At 39.4% G+C, this 23,579-nt stretch overlaps 1 protein-coding gene across 1 annotated transcript in view; it reads left to right on the forward strand.

The window, feature by feature from the left end:
* The window catches only part of LOC143723099 (uncharacterized), a 103,397-nt gene that overhangs the window by 29,045 nt on the left and 50,773 nt on the right, over positions 1-23,579 (forward strand). The window contains exons 7-12 of the mRNA XM_077215045.1: positions 4,150-4,323; positions 14,984-15,157; positions 17,796-17,966; positions 20,372-20,542; positions 21,022-21,201; positions 21,542-21,715. Of these exons, the coding sequence (XP_077071160.1) occupies positions 4,150-4,323; positions 14,984-15,157; positions 17,796-17,966; positions 20,372-20,542; positions 21,022-21,201; positions 21,542-21,715 (1,044 nt within the window). The remainder of the gene's footprint in view (positions 1-4,149; positions 4,324-14,983; positions 15,158-17,795; positions 17,967-20,371; positions 20,543-21,021; positions 21,202-21,541; positions 21,716-23,579) is intronic.

Raw genomic sequence — 23,579 nt, forward strand, 5'->3', positions numbered from 1 at the left:
TGTTAGGAAGGGATCGGAGGTTCGCGAGATGAATACTGGGGAGTGCAGTGCGCAGGCCGCGCTCGCGGAGTTTAACCAGCGCGCCGGCACGCTTCCCGCGTTTGCGTCTGACCGTGCGTTTGAACAACAACGCTGCCTCTCCGACGAGAATGTCCAGCAAAACGTCAGAATAATCAAAAACTGTAGAAATGGTTTCTGGTGTGTGTTTCCTAATGTCCAGTAGTTCGTCTTTGTTGAAACAGATAGGAAAAGAATGACTAAACGCAGAACAAACGAACAAAAACAACACAATAGCTGGAGAGCCCCACACCGAGGCAGCCATCCGCGGCGCCATCTTGATACAACTGTTTCAAGGGGTCCGGATAAGCCAAAACTGGAGCTGATATAAGACCAGACTTGAGTGTTAAAAAAGCTTTTTCACAATCTTCTCCCCAGTGAAATTTCTTACCCTTTTCCGTCAATTGGTGTAAAGGCCTAGCAATCTCAGCAAAACTCTTCATAAAGCGACGGTAGTAAGAGGCCAGTCCCAAAAAACTACGAACCTCTGTCTGATTCCTAGGAACCGGCCACCCCCTCACTGCCTCAACTTTAGAAGGGTCAGCCTTAACGCCCTCTGCTGAAATTATATGCCCCAAATAGGATACCTGTTTTGAAAATAAATTGCACTTGGAGGGTTTCACCTTCAAATTGGCCTCATACAGGTTTGTAAAGACTTGCTCCAAGCGACCCAGGTGTTCCTGAAATGTTTTACCAAAAACAATGATATCATCAAGGTATACTAAGCATGTAGTCCACTGAAGGTCGGCCAGAACCAAATCCATCAGTCTTTGGAAAGTGGAAGGGGAATTACACAGGCCATAACTGAGAACATTAAATTCAAAAAGGCCTTGACGTGTAGTGAAAGCAGTTTTGGGTTTATCTTTCGGGTCCACCTCAACCTGCCAGTAACCACTGGCCAGGTCGAGGGTCGAAAACCAATAAGCGTTTGCCAGACTATCATACGCATCGTCTATTCTTGGAAGCGAATAGGCATCTTTCTGTGTCACCTCATTTAGTTTCCTATAATCGATACAGAAACGCAAACTGCCATCTTTTTTTCTCACTGGTACTACTGGAGCTGCCCAAGGACTACAAGAAGGCTGAATAATACCATTGTCCAACATTTGCTTTATATGATCGGTCACTTCTTGTTTTAAATTAGTGGTGGTGATGGCGCAGTGGATAAGACACATGCCTTTGGTGTGAGAGACCCGGGTTCGAATCCACTGTGAGACACCAATGTGTCCCTGAGCAAGACACTTAACCCCTAGTTGCTCCAGAGGCGTGCAACCTCTGACATATAGCAATTGTAAGTCGCTTTGGATAAAAGCGTCAGCTAAATGAATACATGTAAAATGTAAATGAAGCGGAACCCGACGAGGTGCCATTTTAATAGGTTTAGCAGTTCCTGTATCAATCTGATGGCGAAAAAGATGCGTCCTACCCAAATCGCTGTCCCCCGTACTGAAAAGTTGGCTGTGACGCTCTAACACTTGACGAACAGCCTGCATTTGCTCTACTTTAAACCCTCTAGAGTCTAACCCAAAATAAGAAATCAGAGTATCACCAGACCACATGATCTTACCATCGCACCCCTCATCTACTTCCTCTGCCCCTTCCCCCACCTCTACATTTGTAGACAACACCCCAATTTTCATTCCACCACGTAAAGTATGAGCTTCCTTAGTTACATTAATAACACGAACTGGCATAACGCCAGCTGTGACTGCACACACCACACGTGCCACTAAAACATCACAATAGCGAGACAGAGAAGAACCAGGCTCTAGCATACCTATTATTTTTCCTGGGGGCGCTCCCTCCACTGACCCCAAAATTATCACTTCACTGCGTGGTGGTATGCTGGTATCACCGCAAACTACAACTGGCATGGAAGGGGCTACAAAATCAGTTTGCAATTGTACAGAAATTTTTTTCCCATCAAGTAGCAGCATAGTTCCTTCAAATCTAGTTTTGCACCAAATTTGACTAGAAAATCACTCCCCAATAACACTTCCCCGGGGCTAATATCTGCCACTACAAAATCAACCACTACTGTCAGAGAATCAAATTGGCAAGTGGTTTTCCATTGGCCCAAAACTTCCATTCTATTTCCATTAGCAACCTTCAATCTACCCTTATACTCTACCAAATCATCCCCTCCACCGGTTGCCTCCAGCCAAAACTGTTTGGGTACAATCGATACTTGTGCTCCTGTATCTACCAATAAGCGGGTCTCCACCCCCCCCCAACCAACTTTACCAAGCACATAAACTCCACCTGTTTCCGGCTGAGACTGACATGCTCCCCCAGACATAGACGCAACAGAGACAGGGACGGGCTCCTGGTCTACCGGGCCCGCCCCCTCCCGTTTCCCGACACATATGGGCAATCTCTCTTAAAATGACGAGTACACCCACATTCCCAACAAGCTTCAGTATTCTCTCGGTTTTGCGGGTCCATTCGTACACTATCAGTTTTTAAAGTCCTTGTATCTCGTCTATTTATAGCATAGTCAGCCTGATAACTAGGCAGAGAAAACAAATTCATTGTCACTTGATCTTGTAATTTTTTTACAGTACTCTGCAAAGTCTGAAAATTAAACGCCTCAAAGCATTTCCAAACTCTCGCACGGTTTCGTTTGGCTGCCTCTTGCGCGAGGAAAAACTCACCCGATTCCAATCGGTGCTTTCACAAGGTTCTAAACATCTACCCATTGCTGCCTTTAATTGACCAAAATTTCCCCGAGCCTCATCTGGCAAGCCACAATAAATATCCCGCGCACGACCTGACAATAACAAAGACATAAATTTTAGCTTTAATCCATCATCCCAACCATTAATCTCCGCAGCCATTTCAAACTGCTCTGCCCAATCAGACCACTCGCGCCCCATACACGTAAATGTTTCGGGCATAAAAACAGGACGAGGCGCAGCATTTATCTCCCCGGGAGCTCCAGCGCCTGCCGCCGGCACGGCATTACCGCTGGCCGCCTCCTGTGGCTCTAACATTTTGACAAACCGTAGGCTATCAAAAACAGTTCAATGAGATTTAATATAAATCACCGCACTCAACGCTGTTCTCACCGCTGCCACCACTGTAATAAACCTCATGAACAGCCCTACGGTGATCAAAAACTCTCAATAGCCAGTCAGTTGAATCAGAAAGGGTTTACACTTTATTTCAAATAGATAAGACTCTTGATCACGGATACTAGTAGAGAGACGATTGAGAGAACGGACACACAAAAAGACCCGCAAGGCACAAGTCATCTACACACAGTAAGTTTCACGCTTAACACGTCACACAGTGCTTTAAACTCAACGGGACACCCCAATCCATAGGCACACGGTGAACACAAGTATAGGGCGGAACTCTTCGGTCTCAATTCCCCGACCTCCCACCCTGGCCCGCTATTCGTTATACACTCACAACAGTTCATTCATACAGGAATAAATTAAAAGCACTTCCCTCCCTCAGGGTGAAGAAGACCCATCCATATAGGGTAGTTAGTGCAGGCAACCTCCGTATTCACAGCCGCCACCAAACTGCACGCCGGGCGGTGTTTACAGCTCAAGTTCCTTCGAGTCCGTTTGATGTTCGCTTCATAGCAGGCTACTTTGCTGAGTCTCAGTGGAATGTGGGTGACAGTCAAGTAATCTTCCGAGGTAATTGGTGACACTCTAATAATTTTCCCCCCTCTAACTATCCTCTCTCGCCCCCAAGGCAGCTAACTACCTAACTATCTTCATCTCCGGAGGACCTATTGTCCCCGAGAGACAGCCAAGACGCTCTCCACAGGTCACCACCCCAGAGAGTCTCTCGCTTGCCCCACACCTCTCTTTTAAAGTCCCCTTTGTGTCCGTCCACAGGTGAATGCCATCACAGCAGTCACGTCATCGCCCAATGACGACACACTACAGTATATAGGGATGCCTATGCCTATTTGGGGGTGGGGGGAATACATTTTTGTTAATACCTGATTGCAGGATATATCAGTGTGGAATTGGTCTCAAATCTTGTGCTGATCTGAGTTCTTGTTAAAAAGTAATTTGTCTTTTATACTTTTGTAGACATTTTGTATTTAACGTGTTTTCTTCGCACTCACAGGTTGAGATCTTGTGATATCACAGATGGAGGTTGTGCTGTTCTGAGTTCAGCTCTGAGATCAAACCCGTCTCATCTGAGAGAGCTGGACCTGAGTGAGAACATCCTTACAGAATCAGAAATGAAACAGCTTTCAGATCTACTGAAACATCCTCAGTGTAAACTGGAGAAACTGGGGTGAGTGGTATTGTTTTTGGTCATGAATTTTTCACAAGGAATACTTTTGTTGTTTATATTTTGCTGTGAAAAACAACAAAAGAGTAAAAAGTGGTAGGACAGTGGTTGTGAGTGGGGGTCAGTAAGCTTGCCATGGTATGCAGACCTGCCAACCTGTACGCATTTTGCGTAGCGGATGCGCATTTTGACCTCAGAGTACGCTGGTACGATTTGTCACTCTAAACTAAGCAAAAACCTGGTGACGCGCCTCTCTGTTCTAGGGCTGCAACTAACGATTATTTTGATAATCGATTAATCGGACGATTATTTTTTTGATTAATCGATTAATCGGATAGAAATTAAATTAGATTTTATTTTTATTATAACTAAATAAAACCGTAAATCAGGGTATTTATGTGTAAAAGTGTACTTTAAAAAGTGCAAAAGCCACACATTGAGTTTTACTAATATCAATATTTGCATTGTTTTTAATGATAATTGCTGATGGCAAGTTGACAAACATGATTATTGTTAAAAAAATGATATCCAACATATTATGTTTTAACACAATTTTTGTTAAAACAAATTTAAACAGACATGTTGTTCAGATGTGAATATCTGAACTAAAAACAAACTAAAAACATCTAAAATATATAATTCATTTAATTTTTATTTAAAATTAATTATATATAAGGAATATAAGGATAAAGAATATAATATATATTATATATATAATATATAAAAGAATATAATATAAGGATAAATTGATTAAATAAATATAGAAAGACTGAAAACAATCGTGTGAATGTAGAGCCGCAGTAGATCGCGTTTGAAAAACAATTAAAACTTAGTAGACAAATGCTATAAAAAGAGAACGGAATGGAGGTAACGTTACCCAGCAAGCTAACAGGCTTGAGTAAAGGACAGGAGAAATTATGCATTAGTGCACAAGCATTACAGTGTACAGTGACTAAAAAACAATATTTTACTGCTGCTGTTATTAACTGCCTTTGTATTTAATGCTTCACTTTGTAAACACTGTTTTGATTTAACATATTTCTGCGGTAGCGCTATTTTAATCCATCACTTACGTTGCGAGCAAACTGATTGCACAACCTGATGCTCGAGACAAAATACAGACATCCCGGAAGTCCCGGGAGTCTCCCGCATATTGATTGCGGCTCCCTGATGCCCGCGAATTAGTTCAAACTCCCGAAATCTAGAGCGCGCATGCGAGACAGAAGAGACTGCTCCAAACCATAGACAGTAAAAGAAATGGACACAGCGACCCCGTTGATTTCAACGGAGAGAGTTGAAGCCAAACATGGGCACTCACTTCCTGATAGCCAAGCGTTCTGCGCAGGCTCAAACTGAGCTTGATGACGTAGATGTCACGTGAGCAACCTGACTGACAGTTGTAAATCTTCTAGTAGCTGTGCCAAGGATATTTGAAGTGTATTAACAGTAGCATTATGAGCAGAACACATGGGTATTCAGTATGAACAATATAGACAGATATGTGCAGTTTAATAACAGTAACATTTTAAGAGTAGTGTGGGTGTGTGTGGTTGACCCTGTCAAAGCAGCCCCATGGACGTGGTTATAATAATTAATTTAATATAACATATTACGCTATATAATTACAATATGACATGATAAAAGAAGTGGCTAAAATCGACTTTAAAATAGCCTACTTTAGGATTGTAATCGTTTGAGTAGCCTATCTGCAGTTCTAGTAATTTTAGTTAGTTAGTTTAGTTTATTTTGAACATGTTTATGTATATATCTATTAGATTTAAATATTTGGCTAGTACACACACACACATAATACAATCAAACATAACAGATAAATAAATGCATGTAGGCTACAGCACAATCTTCTAAAATTATTAAAAATGATTCAAATATAGGCACATATGCAAATAATTTTTTCCCTTCTTTTTCGTTTCCTTCTACATCAAACAGAATAATAACCCATCCAAAAAATACTTCTTAGTATGAGCCCAGGAACCATATAATAATGTCCCCTCGAGTCATTTTCGTATCCATTCAATATTACATGACCATATAATATTCCAATATATAAAGAATTGTGAGCTAGGTGTAAAATCATGTAGTTTTGGCTAATAAATCACGGTCACAAACACTTGAACAAAACCGTTTTTCTTTATTTCACGTTATGTAGGCATTTTGTACATATGGCTTCCGAACAGGATCACATTCATCTTCAAGCGTAGATGTGTAAATAAATAAAGGAACAACGTTAACCGCGATAGACATTGAGATGTTTTTTTCTTCTTCCATTGCCTGTATAATTTCCTGATAATTAATTTCCCCATCCCCCGTAGGTGTAGTAGTAGATAAATAATTTAAAGTTCGTGGATAAATGTTACTTCATATGTATTCACTTGCCACATATCGAATTATTTCCAATTCCTCAAAAACGTTGTTTAAATATTTTGTCGCGTTGCTTTTATGGACTGTATCTATGCCATGGGCTGACTTTAGACAGTAAAAGACTGCCTGCGAGACTGTGCGAGCTTCTCCTCCTGTCTATACGGTAATGTCTCTATTGTGCGACATAAAGTCGCGTGGTTATGACGCAATTTTTAGCCTATTTTTACAAGAATGGCTTCTACGGGGCCATAACGTAAGATACAAAGTAATGGAGCCTTTTATACATTGTCGTGTTTCTTTAGAAATAAATAATGGACAAATGGAGTCTTTGGACACCTCAGATGTAAAGTTATTCGCTGTCAAAGTGACGCCAAAATGAATGGGAGTCAATGGGATGCTAACAGCAGGTGATAGCCAGCTACAATGGCGGCCCCCGGAGGCAGCTTCAACTTCCGGCTGATGGATTACCCCCTTGCTCCAAACCGTGTAGCGCGCGCGCTCGGCAGAGCGCCTGAGGGAGAGAGACCTTGCGTGTGTGTGCGTACCAGTAAACGCTCCCCGTGACGTAAGCAGACCAACTAATCGATAATGACATTCGTTGACAACGATTTTCATAATCGATTATAATCGATTTTATCGATTAGTTGTTGCAGCCCTACTCTGTTCACGCGCAGTCCTCAAATCAAGCAACAGCAAAAGAAGAAGAGTTCGACCAATCATAGCGCTGGGTTCATTCCACAAATAGCATGCGGGGATGATTGACATGCGTAAGGCCTATCATTAAAAGAGACTGTAAATCGACAGCAATAAAGAATCCCGCTCGATCCCCCTTCCGCCGTCTGACTGATTTCATAAACGAAGCAGGTAATGTTACAGTAGTCTCAGTACTTCTCACTCCTGAAGGGGAACGGGCTGGGGTGGATGTGGAAAGTTGAAATATTGTATTGAGTTAACTTAATCCTCTGGATTCGATGATCACACGGAAGTGATCGCATCGATTATCTTAAAATACTCCGTCATTCATGGTCACTCAGATAAGAGGAAAACATCAAGCTATGCAAACTATAAAATTCTTAAGTAACTTTAATGCTGAACAATAAATCTAAATAAAATTAAAATCGCTATGGCTTAGTGATTATGAAAGTTCTGTGATTTGTGGATTACTGATAAGCGCGAGTCTGGAGAAACAGGCGTTTATTTATTCATTCTCAGTGTTGAGAAACGTAGCCTGCATGTGTTACGTTATTGTGTTAATAATAACTAAAGTACCTAATTATGTTACATATTTATTTTGTATGAAAACTAGTGCGTTATTACTTATGGATTAAAAAGTACTGTTGTATCAGTGCTGCGCGAGCTCTCTCACTGACGCGCACACAGAGAGAGAGAGAGAAGATAATTGTTAAATGAAAATTGACGTTTAAATTTTAAGTTTAAATTTTGTTCTTGGTTGTGTTTTTTTTCTGTCAAAATGTCAGAAAGCATTTTGTATTATCCATCCGTGTTTTTAAAATTCGTTAAAAGACAGACGTTTTACTGTTAACAAAGCAAGCCCTCATGATATGTCGGATTCATTATATTATACGGAACTCATACTTGATATTATTTTTTGAATAAGTGGTTCGTTTTGCAATTATTGGACTCCTGTCTATTGTTCAATTCAATTCAATTCAAATTTATTTGTATAGCGCTTTTCACAATACACATTGTCTCAAAGCAGCTTTACAGAAATTGCATTTCGGAAATGTACATAGAAAAATACAGTTAGTTAATCAAGTATTAATTTATGGCATAACATATCGCCGGCTTTGAGTCGTCTCTTCACAGGCGTCGAGTCGTCTCTTCACAGGCTTTGGGGCATCTGAAGTCTCCGTGAGAGGCTGGATACAAACTGGAGCTGACGAACGCTATTTACCTCGGGACTAGCGTCCCGAGATAACAGCAGAAAGGCAGATGGGAAATAATTAGCATAGCTGATGTTCATAATGTTAATGCATTCGAACTGATTCAGCAGTAGTATCAAAGGTTAAGCATTAAGTGAATGCTTGGTTAAAGAGATGCGTCTTTAATCTAGTTTTAAACTGGGACAGCGAGTCTGAGTCTCGAACAATATCAGGAAGGCTATTCCAGAGTTTAGGAGCTAAATGTGAGAACGCCCTCCCTCCTTTAGTGGACTTAGATATCCTAGGAATGACCAGAAGCCTCGAATTTAGTGATCTTAAAGAGCGCGATGGATTGTATGGCGATAGAAGGTCTGTTAAATACACAGGAGCTAAACCATTTAGGGCTTTATAGGTCAGTAGGAATACTTTGTAATTGATACGTAACTTAATAGGTAACCAGTGTAGAGATGATAAAATAGGTGTTATATGATCATATTTTCTTGATCTAGTAAGAACTCTAGCAGCTGCATTTTGCACTAACTGTAGCTTGTTGATTGAGGATGCAGGACAGCCAGCTAATATAGCATTACAGTAATCTAGTCTCGAGGTCATGAATGCATGAACTAACTTTTCTGCATCAGAAACAGATAGCATGTTACGTAGCTTAGCAATGTTTCTAAGGTGGAAAAAGGCTGTTCTTGTAATATATGAAATATGATTTTCGAAGGTCAAGTTGCGGTCTAGTATAACACCCAGGTCTTTTACTGTAGTGGACAAAGTAACAGGACATCCTTCTAAATTAAAGTTGTATTGTAAGGGATTTTGTGGGTAGTTTTTTGGACCAATAAGTAGTACCTCCGTTTTATCTGAATTTAATAGCAGGAAATTACACGTCATCCAGCATTTTATATCATTTAGACACTCTGTCAATTTAGATAAGTTAGTGTTTTCATCTGGTCGTGATGAGATATATAATTGAGTGTCATCAGCATAACAGTGGAAATTAATTCCATGTTTTCTTATAATATTACCAAGTGGCAGCATATATATTGAGAATAGCAGAGGGCCTAACACCGATCCTTGCGGCACTCCATAGTCTACTGACGTTATCTTCGATTTTTCCCCATTTAAACAGACAAAATGATAACGGTCTGATAAGTACGATCTAAACCAGCTTAATGCCTGTCCCTGAACACCAGTGTAGTTTTGTAGTCGATCCAAGAGTATTTTATGATCGATAGTATCGAACGCAGCACTAAGATCGAGTAGAACTAGTATTGAGATACAGCCTTGGTCAGAAGCTAAAAGTAAATCATTTGTAATTTTAACTAGCGCAGTTTCTGTGCTATGATGCGGTCTGAATCCCGACTGGAGTTTTTCATAGATATCATTTTCTTGTAAGAAAGAGCACAATTGAGCGGACACAATTTTTTCTAGTATTTTAGACATAAATGGAAGATTTGAGATGGGTCTGTAATTTGCTAAGTTATTTGGATCTAATTGCGGTTTCTTAATGAGAGGCTTTATTACTGCCAGCTTGAATATTCTTGGAACATGACCTAAAAATAAAGACGAGTTAATAATATTAAGAAGAGGCTCTTCGACTACAGGTAACACTTCTTTCAGTAGTTTAGTGGGTATTGGATCTAATAAACATGTTGTTGGTTTCGATGCAATGATAAGTTTATTTAGCTCTTCCTGTCCTATAGTTGTAAAACGGTGTAGTTGTTCTAGAGGGGCTATAATTGAGGCTGAATCATAAGACATCATAGAGGATTGTATATTTACAATTGTGTTTCGGATGCTTTCTATTTTCTCATTGAAGTAATTCATAAAATCATTACTACTATATTGTAATGGAATATTTTGCTCTGGTGATGTTTGTTTATTTGTTAGTCTAGCCACGGTGTTGAATAAAAACCTTGGATTATTTTGGTTATTTTCTATTAGTTTGCGGAGATGCTCAGCCCTGGCTGCTTTTAGAGCCTTTTTATAACGTGACATACTGTCTTTCCACGCGATTCTAAAGACCTCTAAATTAGTTTGTTTCCATTTACGCTCTAAGTTACGAGTTTCTCTCTTGATTGCATGCGTAGCACTGTTGTACCATGGTGCTTTAGTTTTCTCTCTAACCTTTTTTAATCTAATTGGTGCAACAATATCTAGTGTACTAGAGAACATGGTGCTCAAACTGCTAGTCATTTCCTCTAGTTCATCTGTTTGTTTGGGTGCACTGCGCAGCTGAGATAGATCAGGTAAGCTATTTGAGAATCTATCTATAGTGGTTGGAAGGATTGTTCTGCCTGGTCGATAACGTTGCGCAACGTGACAAATTTCAGCAGTACGTATTATACAAGTTACCATGTAATGATCAGTGAGATCATCACTTTGCGGTATAATATTTATATCAGTTGGATTGGTTCCATATGATATAATTAAATCTAGTGTATGATTTAGACGATGAGTGGGACCACTGACGTTTTGCGTGACCCCAAAGGAGTTTAATAAATCTGTAAACGCAGTCCCTAACGCATCATTTGTATTATCTACGTGTATGTTAAAGTCTCCAACAATTATTGCTTTATCGACATTGACCAATAGATCTGAGAGAAAGTATGTCAATCATATTGTCAATGAATATTTTCTATAAATATGTTTGTATTGGCTAACGTTTATTCAGCTAATGCATGTCCTGTTTAAAATGTGCAATGTTCAAATGCAAAGACAGCACGTCTCAAATAAAAGTGAGATTTAGTATCATATTTGGATATTGGAATTAATGGAATAATAAATTAAGATTTCCATTACACGAGAGTAGATGTTAAAACTTCATGCTGATTTGTACTCGGCTTTCGCCAAGATAATCACCAACTAAGACGTAGATTTACAGTAACCTATGCTTCTCCATCCATTTACGCTTCTTTCCATCTGTTGACGTGAATCTTCTGTCTGGTGTTAATACAGTGTATTGCACGTCAGCACACACAACGGCTGCAACCACAGTGCGGTCCCCCCATAACAACCCTCTGGATTGAGCGGAGTAGGGAACATCTCTAGGGTCTTCAAGTGGGCACCTTCCGTCCTCAGTGTTTCGTCGACTAGCCCACGACACCTCAAGAGGGCTCGACAGTGACTCTGGCGTCCCAGAGTCACCCCCCTCCGTCCCCCACTCAACTCAGCCCAGCTTACTGACCTCTACTTCCCTCTTGCTGCTGAGACCTAACCACAATCTCACAATCTCTCCGCAACCCAACCATACGCGCCAACCCGTTTGACTAAGGCTGTCGAGCCCCACTGGTGCGTTAATATGCAGTTTCAGTGGCAACGGTTCCGTATGGCATACCACCTACCGCAAAACACAATATCTGCCCAACCACCCGTCATTCACGCAATATACACAGGAACGTAATGACTGTAAATACTATACAACCTATACAAATAAACCAACAGACCTTTCAAGTTTTCAAGAATTCTCCGAAACCGTAGCATGGCGGCCTGTCCACAGCCAGCTAGAATCTTTCCGTCTCAACCACAGCCAGTTGCTGCTCCTTTCTGCTGCTTCAGATAAGTTCTTTACTGTGCGACGCAACTCTTGGCCACTGAATCCGACGTCTCTGAGGAACCGGGTTGTAGAGTGTGCCACAAATCCACGACAACCCACTTCCACTGGATAAACCTGGACTCTCCATCCTCGCTGTTCTGCTTCAGTGGCCAGATGAGCATACCGCAGTTTCTTCCTCTCATATGCCTCATCTACCGCATCCTCCCATGGCACTGTTAACTCTATCAGTTGAACAATGCGTGCTGATCCAGACCACAAAACAATATCTGGTCGTAGGTTAGTGGTGGCAATCTCAGGTGGAAAAATAAGCCGTTGATCAAGATCAACCAGCATCTTCCAGTCCCTAGCAGCTTCCAGTTGTCCTGGGCGAGAATTGGTGTTAGCACCTTTTCTTGGTGGTTGCTCGCCTGGGCGGAGGAATATTGTCTTCTGCGTGTAATGTTTTGCTAGAACAGGCGGCAATTTATTGGTCATACTACGCTTGCCTTCCAATGCTAAAGCCAAACATCGCAATACTTGGTCATGGCGCCAAGTAAAACGACCCTGGCTAAGAGCCACCTTACATCCTGTCAAAATGTGCCTTAATGTGGCAGGTGATGAACACAAAGGACAAGATGGATCCTCTCCTACCCAGAGGTTTAGGTTCTGCGGTGATGGGAGAACATCATATGTTGACCTAATAAGGAAACTGATCCTACTCTCTTCCATTGACCAAAGGTCTTGCCAGCCCATTTTGCGTTGTTCCACACTCTCCCTTCTCATCCACTCTCCCTGCTTGGCCTGGGAAATGGCCTTTATACATCTCATCCTCTCCTCCTGCTTTCGCACCTCGTTGACTACCAGCTTCCTCCTTTGGGCTGGGCCTGCCTTGTGCCATTTAGGAGTAGCTAAACTGAGCCCAAAACCCCCTCTTCCATGCTGTACCTGTCCCACGATATCCCCAATTTGAAGGTCAGCCTTTGCCTCTACTACAGATTTCTTTGCTGACCACTTTCTACCAGTTTTTACCACAGGGGCTGTCTCCCTTACACATTTGTTGCGTGACTCTGCTAAAGTCATTTCCAGTCTGACCTTGGCACACTTAAACTCCTCGGTTAAAGCAGAGACTGGCAGCTGCAATACTCCTTTACTATAAAGTCCCACTCTGCTGAGGCAGCGTGGAATCCCAACCATTTCCTGATGTATGAACTTATTAACGCTTCCAGCTTATCCACTGTTGTCAAAGAAACCTCGTACACAGTCAGTGGCCACAGCAACCTTGGCAGTAGACCAAACTGAAAGCACCAGAGTTTTAGTTTGCCTGGTAGAGCACAGCTGTTTATGCTCTTCAACCCTTCCACTGCTTGTCGTCTAACTTCTCCCACTCGAACTGTGTCCTTTAGATCCCCATCGTACCATCTCCCTAGACTCTTCACTGGCTTCTGAGAAACTGTTGGTATTGCCTCACCATTAATGAAGAATGTTTTATCTACTACCTTGCCTTTAATTATGGAGATGCTCCTTGATTTAGAGGGCTTAAATTGCATTTGTGCCCATTCAATATTATCTGTTAACTTCCCCAATAACCCCAATAGCCTATCTTAAATGTACAATGTCTGATGTTAATGTTTTTATTTTATTTATTATTTACTGTTTTCTATGGGTTTCTTAATTTTAGACTATTGACCAGCACATATTATATGCAATGCTATATTAATCATGAATAAAAAAAGTTTTTTTTAGCATTATTGAAACTTTGGACTTTCACACTGTATATTGCAGTGCAGTGCAAGTGAAATTTTGGATTTGGGTCGAATTCAAAACTAGAATTATGAAGATAGGCATGTGTTTGTGTGTGTCTTGCATTCTCAAAAAATAATGACAAAAATATGACCATACCCATATATATATATATATATATACACTCACCTAAAGGATTATTAGGAACACCTGTTCAATTTCTCATTAATGCAATTATCTAAACAACCAATCACTTGACAGTTGCTTCAATGCATTTAGGGGTGTGGTCCTGGTCAAGACAATCTCCTGAACTCCAAACTGAATGTCAGAATGGGAAAGAAAGGTGATTTAAGCAATTTTGAGCGTGGCATGGTTGTTGGTGCCAGACGGGCCGGTCTGAGTATTTCACAATCTGCTCAGTTACTGGGATTTTCACGCACAACTATTTCTAGGGTTTACAAAGAATGGTTTGAAAAGGGAAAAACATCCAGTATGCGGCAGTCCTGTGGGCAAAAATGCCTTGGTTGATGCTAGAGGTCAGAGGAGAATGGGCCGACTGATTCAAGCTGATAGAAGAGCATCTTTGACTGAAATAACCACTCGTTACAATCGAGGTATGCAGCAAAGCATTTGTGAAGCCAAAACACGCACAACCTTGAGGCGGATGGGCTACAACAGCAAAAGACCCTGCAGATAGATCCTCACTCCGATGACTCCTCATTACACATATACTGATGGACTGCTACTTTTGATATCGACCCTCGCTCTGTTCAGGGACTCGTTATTCCATTTCTGTTCGTCAAATGTCTGTAAAATGTTTTACATTTGTGTTTCAGTTGTTGAATGTTCATTCAAATATTTACACATAATAAGAAATTTGCTGGAATTGAAAGTGAGAGGACAAATCTGAAAATTCAGAACAAATATGTTTAAAAAAATTATAGCAGTAACAATAAATTATTACTAATGTTTGAAACAGCTGTTCTCTTTCATAGGTCTGAAATTGACCATTTCATATTTAGTGAACTTATGTCTCTAAAATACCTTTCAGCAATTGTTTTTAATAATTACCTGGTTTTCATTGTATTCTGACTTATATTTTTATTTCTCGCATTCACAGGTTGAGATCTTGTGATATCAGTGATGGAGGTTGTGCTGTTCTGAGTTCAGCTCTGAGATCAAACCCGTCTCATCTGAGAGAGCTGGACCTGAGTGAGAATAACATCACAGAATCAGGAGTGATGCAGATTTCAGATCTACTGGAACATCCTCAGTGTAAACTGGAGAAACTGGGGTGAGTGGTATTGTGCATATTTGTTAATACAAAATACTATCACTGTTCAATGTATTTTTAGGGGTTAGATAATGATATGCTGAAACCCTATTTGTAATTGTGTGCCAAGAACCGAACATGCGTAGGTACTAATTGTATCCGTTGGCGTTCTTATTATTCTTCCGTTTCTTCTTCTTCTCCGTCTATGGCAGCTCATAGAACCGCTTGCGGCAAAGTTATGAAATTTGGCACACAGATATAATGAAATTCAAGTTCATTTGTCATACAATTCTTGGATAACTTGCAAAAAAAATTGATGAAGAGCACACCAAAATAAACATGATGGTATATCTCAGCAATGCTTTAGTGTATTCTGACCAAACTTGGTGTGTGTTATGACAACCGTGAACTGAGGCTACCTGCCCAGTTTTAGCATAGTGCCACCTAGTGGTCAGGAGATAGGAAAAATGTATTGATCTGATTTCATTTCCGGTATGCAGTTTTTTCTGCCATCTAGGATTTTCTGAAAAATATACTTTTTCTAACTCCTAATAGGCCGTTTGTCTGGTTCACTCAAATCTCGGCATGCACCATCTAGAGACCTTCATGGAAAATAGTTGTTAAAAGAATTTCGATCTGTGATTCACGCTCGCGACGTTAAAACTTTTGAATTAGGCAGGGCTACTTTCACTAAAATGGCTAGAACTCTTGAACGCAATGAGATATATTCACCAAACTTGTTATACTTATGTAAGAGCTCATTCTGTGGTCATGCAGAAATTTGCGGCCATTCACCACTTGGCGGCGCTGTAATACGAAAAAACAAAACATAAACCCGCTATAATTATGCAACCGTTAGTCCGATTGACTTGAAAATTAGCATGCAGTGTCTTTGTCCAAGTTGCCATAATGATTTAAAAGGATATTTGTGTATAGTGTAAAAACTGCGATTGGCCAATAAAGTTTGAGCACCTATTAGACCAGCTTCATGGAGGCCGATCAGAATGAAAGTGTTTGACTCACGGTTCTAGAGGTCTATGCAAAGTTTGAAAGAAAACAGCCACGATATCACATTTTACACCCTTTATATCACGCAATATATGACACACACACACACACACACACACAATATTCATATCATACGTTAAATGTCCTCATTCTGAATGACTTAATAAAATGATAAAATCATTCCTTTAAAAATATTTGAGATTATTTTTAAAAAAAACTACTTTTTAGAACTCCTTGTTTGTTTGATTTGCTCGAACCTTGACATGCATCATTTAGAGACCCTCACGGCAAAAAGTTATCAAAAGAATTTGGGGTAACGCTTTATAATAACGGCATGCATTATTATAAAGCATGATTTATAGTTTAAAAATCATTAAAACTAATGTTTTAATGCTTAATCATTAGTTAAGCATTAGTAAATAGTTAATTTATAAAACATTAATAGACATTAACCAGTTTAAAAATACAGCTATAAATGATTTATTCTTGATTTATAAGCATATCTATAATGTTTAATAATTGTATTTTCATACTTTTGATATCATCAATATATCATTTCTAAATTAACTTTTACATAATTTACAATCCAGTTATATAGGAGTTGTTAGTGGTTCATAAGATCATTTAGAAAGTGTGAGTAAATGATTAATAAACGATTTAAATGTACATTTATACATCTTATTTAGACGTAGAAATAGTAACTCAGTGTGTGAATAAATGCTTTATTAACACAATTTTCTACTGTAATTCATGATTAATTTAGGTAGTTATAAAACATTTAGTAGTTGTCAGTTAACTATTTTTGTGAGCTTATCTAAAGTGCCTCATAAAGCTTTTACAAAGGAGCTTTAAAGGCTAAGTTCTCTTCTAAACAGAAAAAGGAAACAAACACAACACAGAGCGATACAGAACATGTAAATCGGATCAGCTGATATGGGCTGGGTTGGTGATAGCTGAGCTTGACTACGAGGCCTGCCTGAACTAACGCAGAACGCTTGACACACTTTTGTTAACTCAGACAGTTTAGTCACAATTATAGTGTCCAAATTGCATTTGAAAGCTAAATAAAATATCATGATTATGTAAACAATATAATTTATGCAGTAAATGCAGCACAATATTTTAAAACGTACATGACAGACGTCACTACCTGCACTTCTCCGTGATTGGCTGACACCAGGCGGTTTTCTGTTTGCAGATAAAAATAATAAATAAATAATAATAAAATAATAAACAGACGTTATGATTTTATTTACTCTTTGTTTGTCTTATTTAACAGCTGTTTATTTAAATGCTGATTTGGTTTAAGGACACAAGTAGAGACACGAGCAGTTCATTTCCACACAGGCACTACTTTGACACCTCACTGCTCATGTTTCCTTTATTTTTGGTTGAATAAGTTCTTTAAGTATTTAAATGAAACATTGTATTAGCTTTATTTTTTCAGTTTAATTTAAATTTTTAGTTAAAATAAAATAAATAAATTCATAGCACCAGCTAGTGTCCAGCTATCACTAATACCGGTGTTACCAATTTGAACACAGATACTATATTGTGTAAATTATTATATCTTGGCAGTCTAATCACACACACACACTTTGCTCTTTGAGTGAGTTTGTCATTGTCTCATCACTTTATTCATTGAAAACAGGTTGAGATCTTGTCATATCAGTGACAGAGGTTGTGCTGTTCTGAGTTCAGCTCTGAGATTAAACCGGTCTCTGAGAGAGCTGGACCTGAGTGAGAATGACATTAATGAATTGGGAGTGAAGATTCTTTCAGATCTACTGGCAGATCCTCTGTGTAAACTGGAGAAACTGGGGTGAGTGTCACTGGCTTTATTTTATATATTTGTTTGAAAGAAGACAAAATGAACCAGAAACTGGAGTGAGTTGAAGAATTAAGAGCCTGTCTGTTCTAGATGGAATCAACAATTTGTTTATTTAGAGCTCGGGGTCGGCAACCTGTGGCACACATGCCAATATCAGCACACAGAGGGTAATAGCAAGTAATAGCGAGAGAACTGTACTGCAGGGCTCCAGACTGCAACCATTTTTCCTGCCGGTGCGACCAAATATTTATTTAGGTTGCACTGGCGTGAATGCGGATGCACTGTCAAGCCTGTTTTATGCTTCTGCGTCGAATCGACGGCGTACCCCCGCAGACCCCTCTGGGTCGCAGCGAACCCCTCCGCCGTAGCTCGACGTGCACGTCCAAAAAATTGTAACTACACATCGAGGCGACGCAGACCGCAAGGGCTGTGATTGGTCAGATGCACCGCGATGCAACGCAACCTGACGCAGAACCATAAAACGGCCACGACGCCGTAGGAGTGACGGCGTAGCTACGCCGTGGATTTGACGCAGAAGCATAATGAGGCCTTAAGGTCGCACTGTCAGCAAATGCAAACAAAATGAAAGTGGAACGAAAATGCGCCACTCATTTCACGGACCGTTTATTAGTTCGGACCAACAATAGTGAGCGCAGCGCCCCGAACTTGCCAGTCGCGGGCCGATCTCGATCACGCGACACTGTTTCTAGGAGATCCAGTGAGGAAATCCATTGACTTCGCCTCAGAATTAATAACATCATCGCTGCGAGATCCAGTGAGAAACACTCCGATTCGGCGCAGAGTTCTCCGTTATAAACCATAGATATCAGATCAAACAGCGCTGACATGGAAACCAGGAGAAACGCTTATAGAAGGCTTTCAGTCACAGATCAGCAACATTCACCATGGATTTATGCTAATGTAGTAACTCTAAACATTACTATGGTATTGTGACAGAAATAGTCAAACGCTTACAAGTACTACACATCTTTTTCCAGCACTTCAAAACTATAATATCATAAATGTTATTTTTAATGTGATGACCAACACATTTTTTGTTCATCCTTCAAAAGATTGTCCTAAAAACTAAAAATGTTAAGATGTAGGAAAACTCTTATTTAAACACTTATTTAAAATTAAAATAAATTACCATTGTAAACAGTAGGATGCTTATTGGATATTTTCACTCCCTAATATAATTTTTTCTACTCTTTTTGCTTTTTAATTAATATTAAGACATTATGAATGATAATAATTAAAGTTAATTTCATCTACACCCTAAATTAAGCTCAGTGCTTTATTGTCAGCCCCAGTGCTGTCAGATAACCTATGAGTTGTAGAGCTCAGTGTCTCGCTGCGGCGGCCCTCAGATGCTAGAGCCCTGTGAACTTAAAATAAAACTGCACATTGTAATATCTGTATGATAAGTCTATTTATTATTAAAGAATTTGTCAATATTACAGTTATTTTGGGGGAAATTTGAATAATTGCATTGCAAGCTGATTTAAGGTGTGCCCCTAAATTTTCTGCTTGCGCTCCTAACATTTTCAGTCAGGGGCTTCAGCGCTCCTAGTAAAAAAAGTTAGTCTGGAGCCCTGCACTGTATTTGTCACGTTTGTATAAGAATGTCAATTAATGGGTACATAAAGCAGTCAAGATATGTATATAAAGTTAGAAATGTCTCCAAAATGGTGTTAAAGTCCAGTTTAGTTTTTGGTAAGTGACGGTTATTTTTTACGCAACTCGGCGATGACGTCACATGAGGTAGACGTGGTGGATAGCCTCAGCCTTTCTCAGCTACTTGAACTAGTTCTACCACTGACTATGGCGTCTAACTGGGATGAGGAAGAGGTGGCAAGACCCACAGTTAACATTTACGATGGCCCACAGCCATATAATTTCGAACCGTTTAGACGTGAGAGGGCGAATGAAGAAATACCGAGAGCCGATGACCGTCAAAAGCCGTATTCGCACGGGATTAGTACTATCTGGGGACCTCGTGTGATTTAGAAATTATCCCCCCACATCTGAATTTCATGTGGCGCATTCGCACGGGATAACCCGAAGCCTGTGATTTTACTCAAATTTACTGACTTATCTCCCGGATCTGACGTCAATAGGCTATTGCTTGGAAATGTCTTTTCGTTATAGGTCTAGCTGTATGATATATTATGACATAAACAGAATAAAGTTCCTTACCGCATGCTGCTATACATGTCATTCATCGCCATCTAATCATTCTTTTTGTTTTTCTTTTTATGGATCTGATAAACAGTTTGTTTCAGGTGAACTTAATCCAACTTGCCTGATTCTCATTATTGTAGATTACAGCCCAATAATTACTTGAATCTTGATTCTCACAGGACATTAACACATGCTTCTCTTCACTTTCACAGGTTGAGATCTTGTCGTATCAGTGGCAGAGGTTGTGCTGATCTGAGTTCAGCTCTGAGATCAAACCTGTCTCTGAGAGAGCTGGACCTGAGTGAGAATAACTTTAAGGATTTGGGAGTGAAGCAGCTTTCAGATCTACTGAAACATCCTCAGTGTAAACTGGAGAAACTGGGGTGAGACTCATTGGCTGTATTTGTTTTAGTAAAGACTGGAAGATCTATAGTTTTTCATTATAGTTAAGTTAAAGGTTTTTCCTGGTAACACTTTACAATAAGGTTTCATTAGTTAACATTAGTTAAGGTATTAACTAACATGAATTAACAATTATCAATACATTTGTTAGCTGTATTTTTATTAATTAACGTTCACAAAGATTAACAAATACTGTGTTTATTGTTTGTTCATGTTAGTTCACAGTGCTTTAACTAATGTTAACAGATACAACTTTTGATTTTAATAATGTATTAGTACATTTTGAAATTAACATTAACAAAGATTAATAAATGCTGTAAAAGTATTGTTCATTATTAGTTCATGTTAACTAATCTATTTAACTAATGTTAATTAATGAAACCTTATTGTAAAGTGTTGCCTTTTTCCCAATACTTTACTCCCTATATCAGTATTTAATGTGTTTTCTTCACAAACACAGGTTAAGATCTTGTGGTATCCGTATCATAGACTATTATGGATCCAATATATTGAGTTCAGCTCTGAGATCAAACCGGTCTCTGAGAGAGCTGGACCTGAGTGAGAATAACATCACAGATTCAGAAGTGAAGCAGCTTTCAGCTCTACTGGCAGATCCTCAGTGTAAACTGGAGAAACTGGGGTGAGTGGTTTTGGCTTTTTTAGACATATTGGTTTTAGTAAAGTCTGGAAGTGTTACACCCTCCAGCTGGAGTGCCCAGGATAACCACCAGAGGGCACTGTCTCCTGTAGTGCTTTCCCATCATGAACTACACTTCCCATAACCCACTGCCTGGACTCATGTTCTTATTACTGCCACATCATTTATGTTTGCCTATTTAAACCCTGTTCACTCAGTCATTAATTGTGAAGTCTTGTTTAATGTCACTGCAATACTGAGCGTTATCCTGGTTCCCTGTGTGCCGACTTTGATCTTCTGCTTGTCTCCTGGATTTCCCTGTGTCTTGGACCTTGTTTCACAGGTTGAGATCTTGTCATATCAGTAATGGAGGTTGTGCTGATCTGAGTTCAGCTCTGAGATCAAACCCGTCTCATCTGAGAGAGCTGGACCTGAGTAAAAATAACATCACAGATTCAGGAATAAAGCAGCTTTCAGATCTACTGAAACATCCTCAGTGTAAACTGGAGAAACTGGAGTGAGTTTCACTGACTTTATTTCATATATGTGTTTCAGTAAAGACTGGAAGTACTATAATCTTTAGTTATTGTAGTTTTTCCCATACATTTTTCTAGACATCAGTATTTAATGTTTTCGTCACACTCACAGGATGAGATCTTGTTATATCAGTAACCGAGGTTGTGCTGATCTGAGTTCAGCTCTGAGATCAAACCCGTCTCATCTGAGAGAGCTGGACCTGAGTGGGAATGTCATCACAGATTTAGGAATAAAGCAGCTTTCAGCTCTACTAGAGGATCCTTTGTGTAAACTGGAGAAATTGGGGTACGTTTCTAATTCTGGCATTGTAAATCTATGCATGTTGACACACATTCTTCACCACACAGACTCTTTTCTTCATGATTGTGTCTGATTTTCTGTAGCTGTGTTGTTCTGAGATCAGCTCTGAGATTCAGTCCTCTCTTTACCAGCTTTTACAGTGTATTTATTATAAAGTGTTCTATAAGGTGTAGATGACCAATAATGAACCCTACAATAGTCAAATCTTACCTAAATTATGCTTTAAAGCTGCACTACCATAGCTTATTTGGTAAAAAAAATATATTAAGCGAGATCTTAAAAATCATATGCTTTTGCATGTGTTTGTATTTTTGTTAAAGTAAAAGATAAAAATGCAACTGAAATGAGCTAAAGGCATTATATATTTTTTTTTACATTATTACATTATATTACACTATAAAATTATATTAATGCCCTCAGAAATGCTGCATGGGCCTACATCAGTATTAGATTATTCAAATGAACAGTGCTAAACACTTAGTTATGAGCGTGATTCCCACTGAACACACATACATAATAAATGTGCTTGTTGAATGTTTTACATAAGTGTCCATATTCATATGTGTAACGTAAATGTTGGGTCCCAATTTATATTAAGTGGCTTTAAGTACTATGTACTTGCATCGAAAATCAAGTACAATGTACTCATTGTGTTCAGGTTGTATTGTAAAAGACTTTTGCTGCTATTGAAATGTGATACTGGTAAGGTTAGGGTCAGGTGTGGTGATATGGGTCGGTTTAAGGGTAGGTTAAGGTGTAAGGGAAGGGTCAACTGTGTAATTACAAATGTAATTACATAAATGAATTACAGCTGTAATTACATGCAGGTATTTTCAAAATGTAAGTACAATGTAAAAACATGTATGTACACAGTAAGTCCATTGTATCAAATTATTAATTTCAATGTAAGTACATAGTACTTAAAGCCAGTTAATAAACCACATAGACAGACTTGGATACTCTGATAGTTGATGAAGACTCGTTAATGTAATAACTGTACATCTTTATGTCTGTGTGTGATTGTCTGATGATCTGATTCTCACTGTAGTCTGACTGAAAGTGTTCATCTGTTTCTCAGACACTAACAGGTTGAGATCTTGTCGTATCAGTGACGGAGGTTGTGCTGATCTGAGTTCAGCTCTGAGATCAAACCCGTCTCATCTGAGAGAACTGGACCTGAGTGAGAATTACTTTAGAGATTCAGGAGTGAAGCAACTTTCACATATACTGGAGGATCCTCAGTGGAAACTGGGGAAACTGGAGTGAGTGCCATTATTCTGCTGCTGTGTGGTTGTTTTAAAAAAAACTCAAGGGATGTCAAGAACAGATTTATTTTTCATGAAAAGCAGTGACAACACAATTCTCAGATCTCAGCAGAATTTCCCTAAATTATACAGTATATAGCATACCCATGATTATGTTAAGACATAACACCAAAACTTATTAAAATATTAAAATGATTAATTTCAGTACATCAGACTAGATTTGTACATGTTCTGAAGGAAATGAGAGTAGTGCTCACTCAAGCAAAACTGAGTTTAATC

The sequence above is a fragment of the Siphateles boraxobius genome, unplaced genomic scaffold (assembly GCF_051911475.1).
Source record: "Siphateles boraxobius isolate OS27281-9 unplaced genomic scaffold, OSU_SipBor_1 69, whole genome shotgun sequence".
Lineage (NCBI taxonomy): Eukaryota > Metazoa > Chordata > Actinopteri > Cypriniformes > Leuciscidae > Siphateles > Siphateles boraxobius.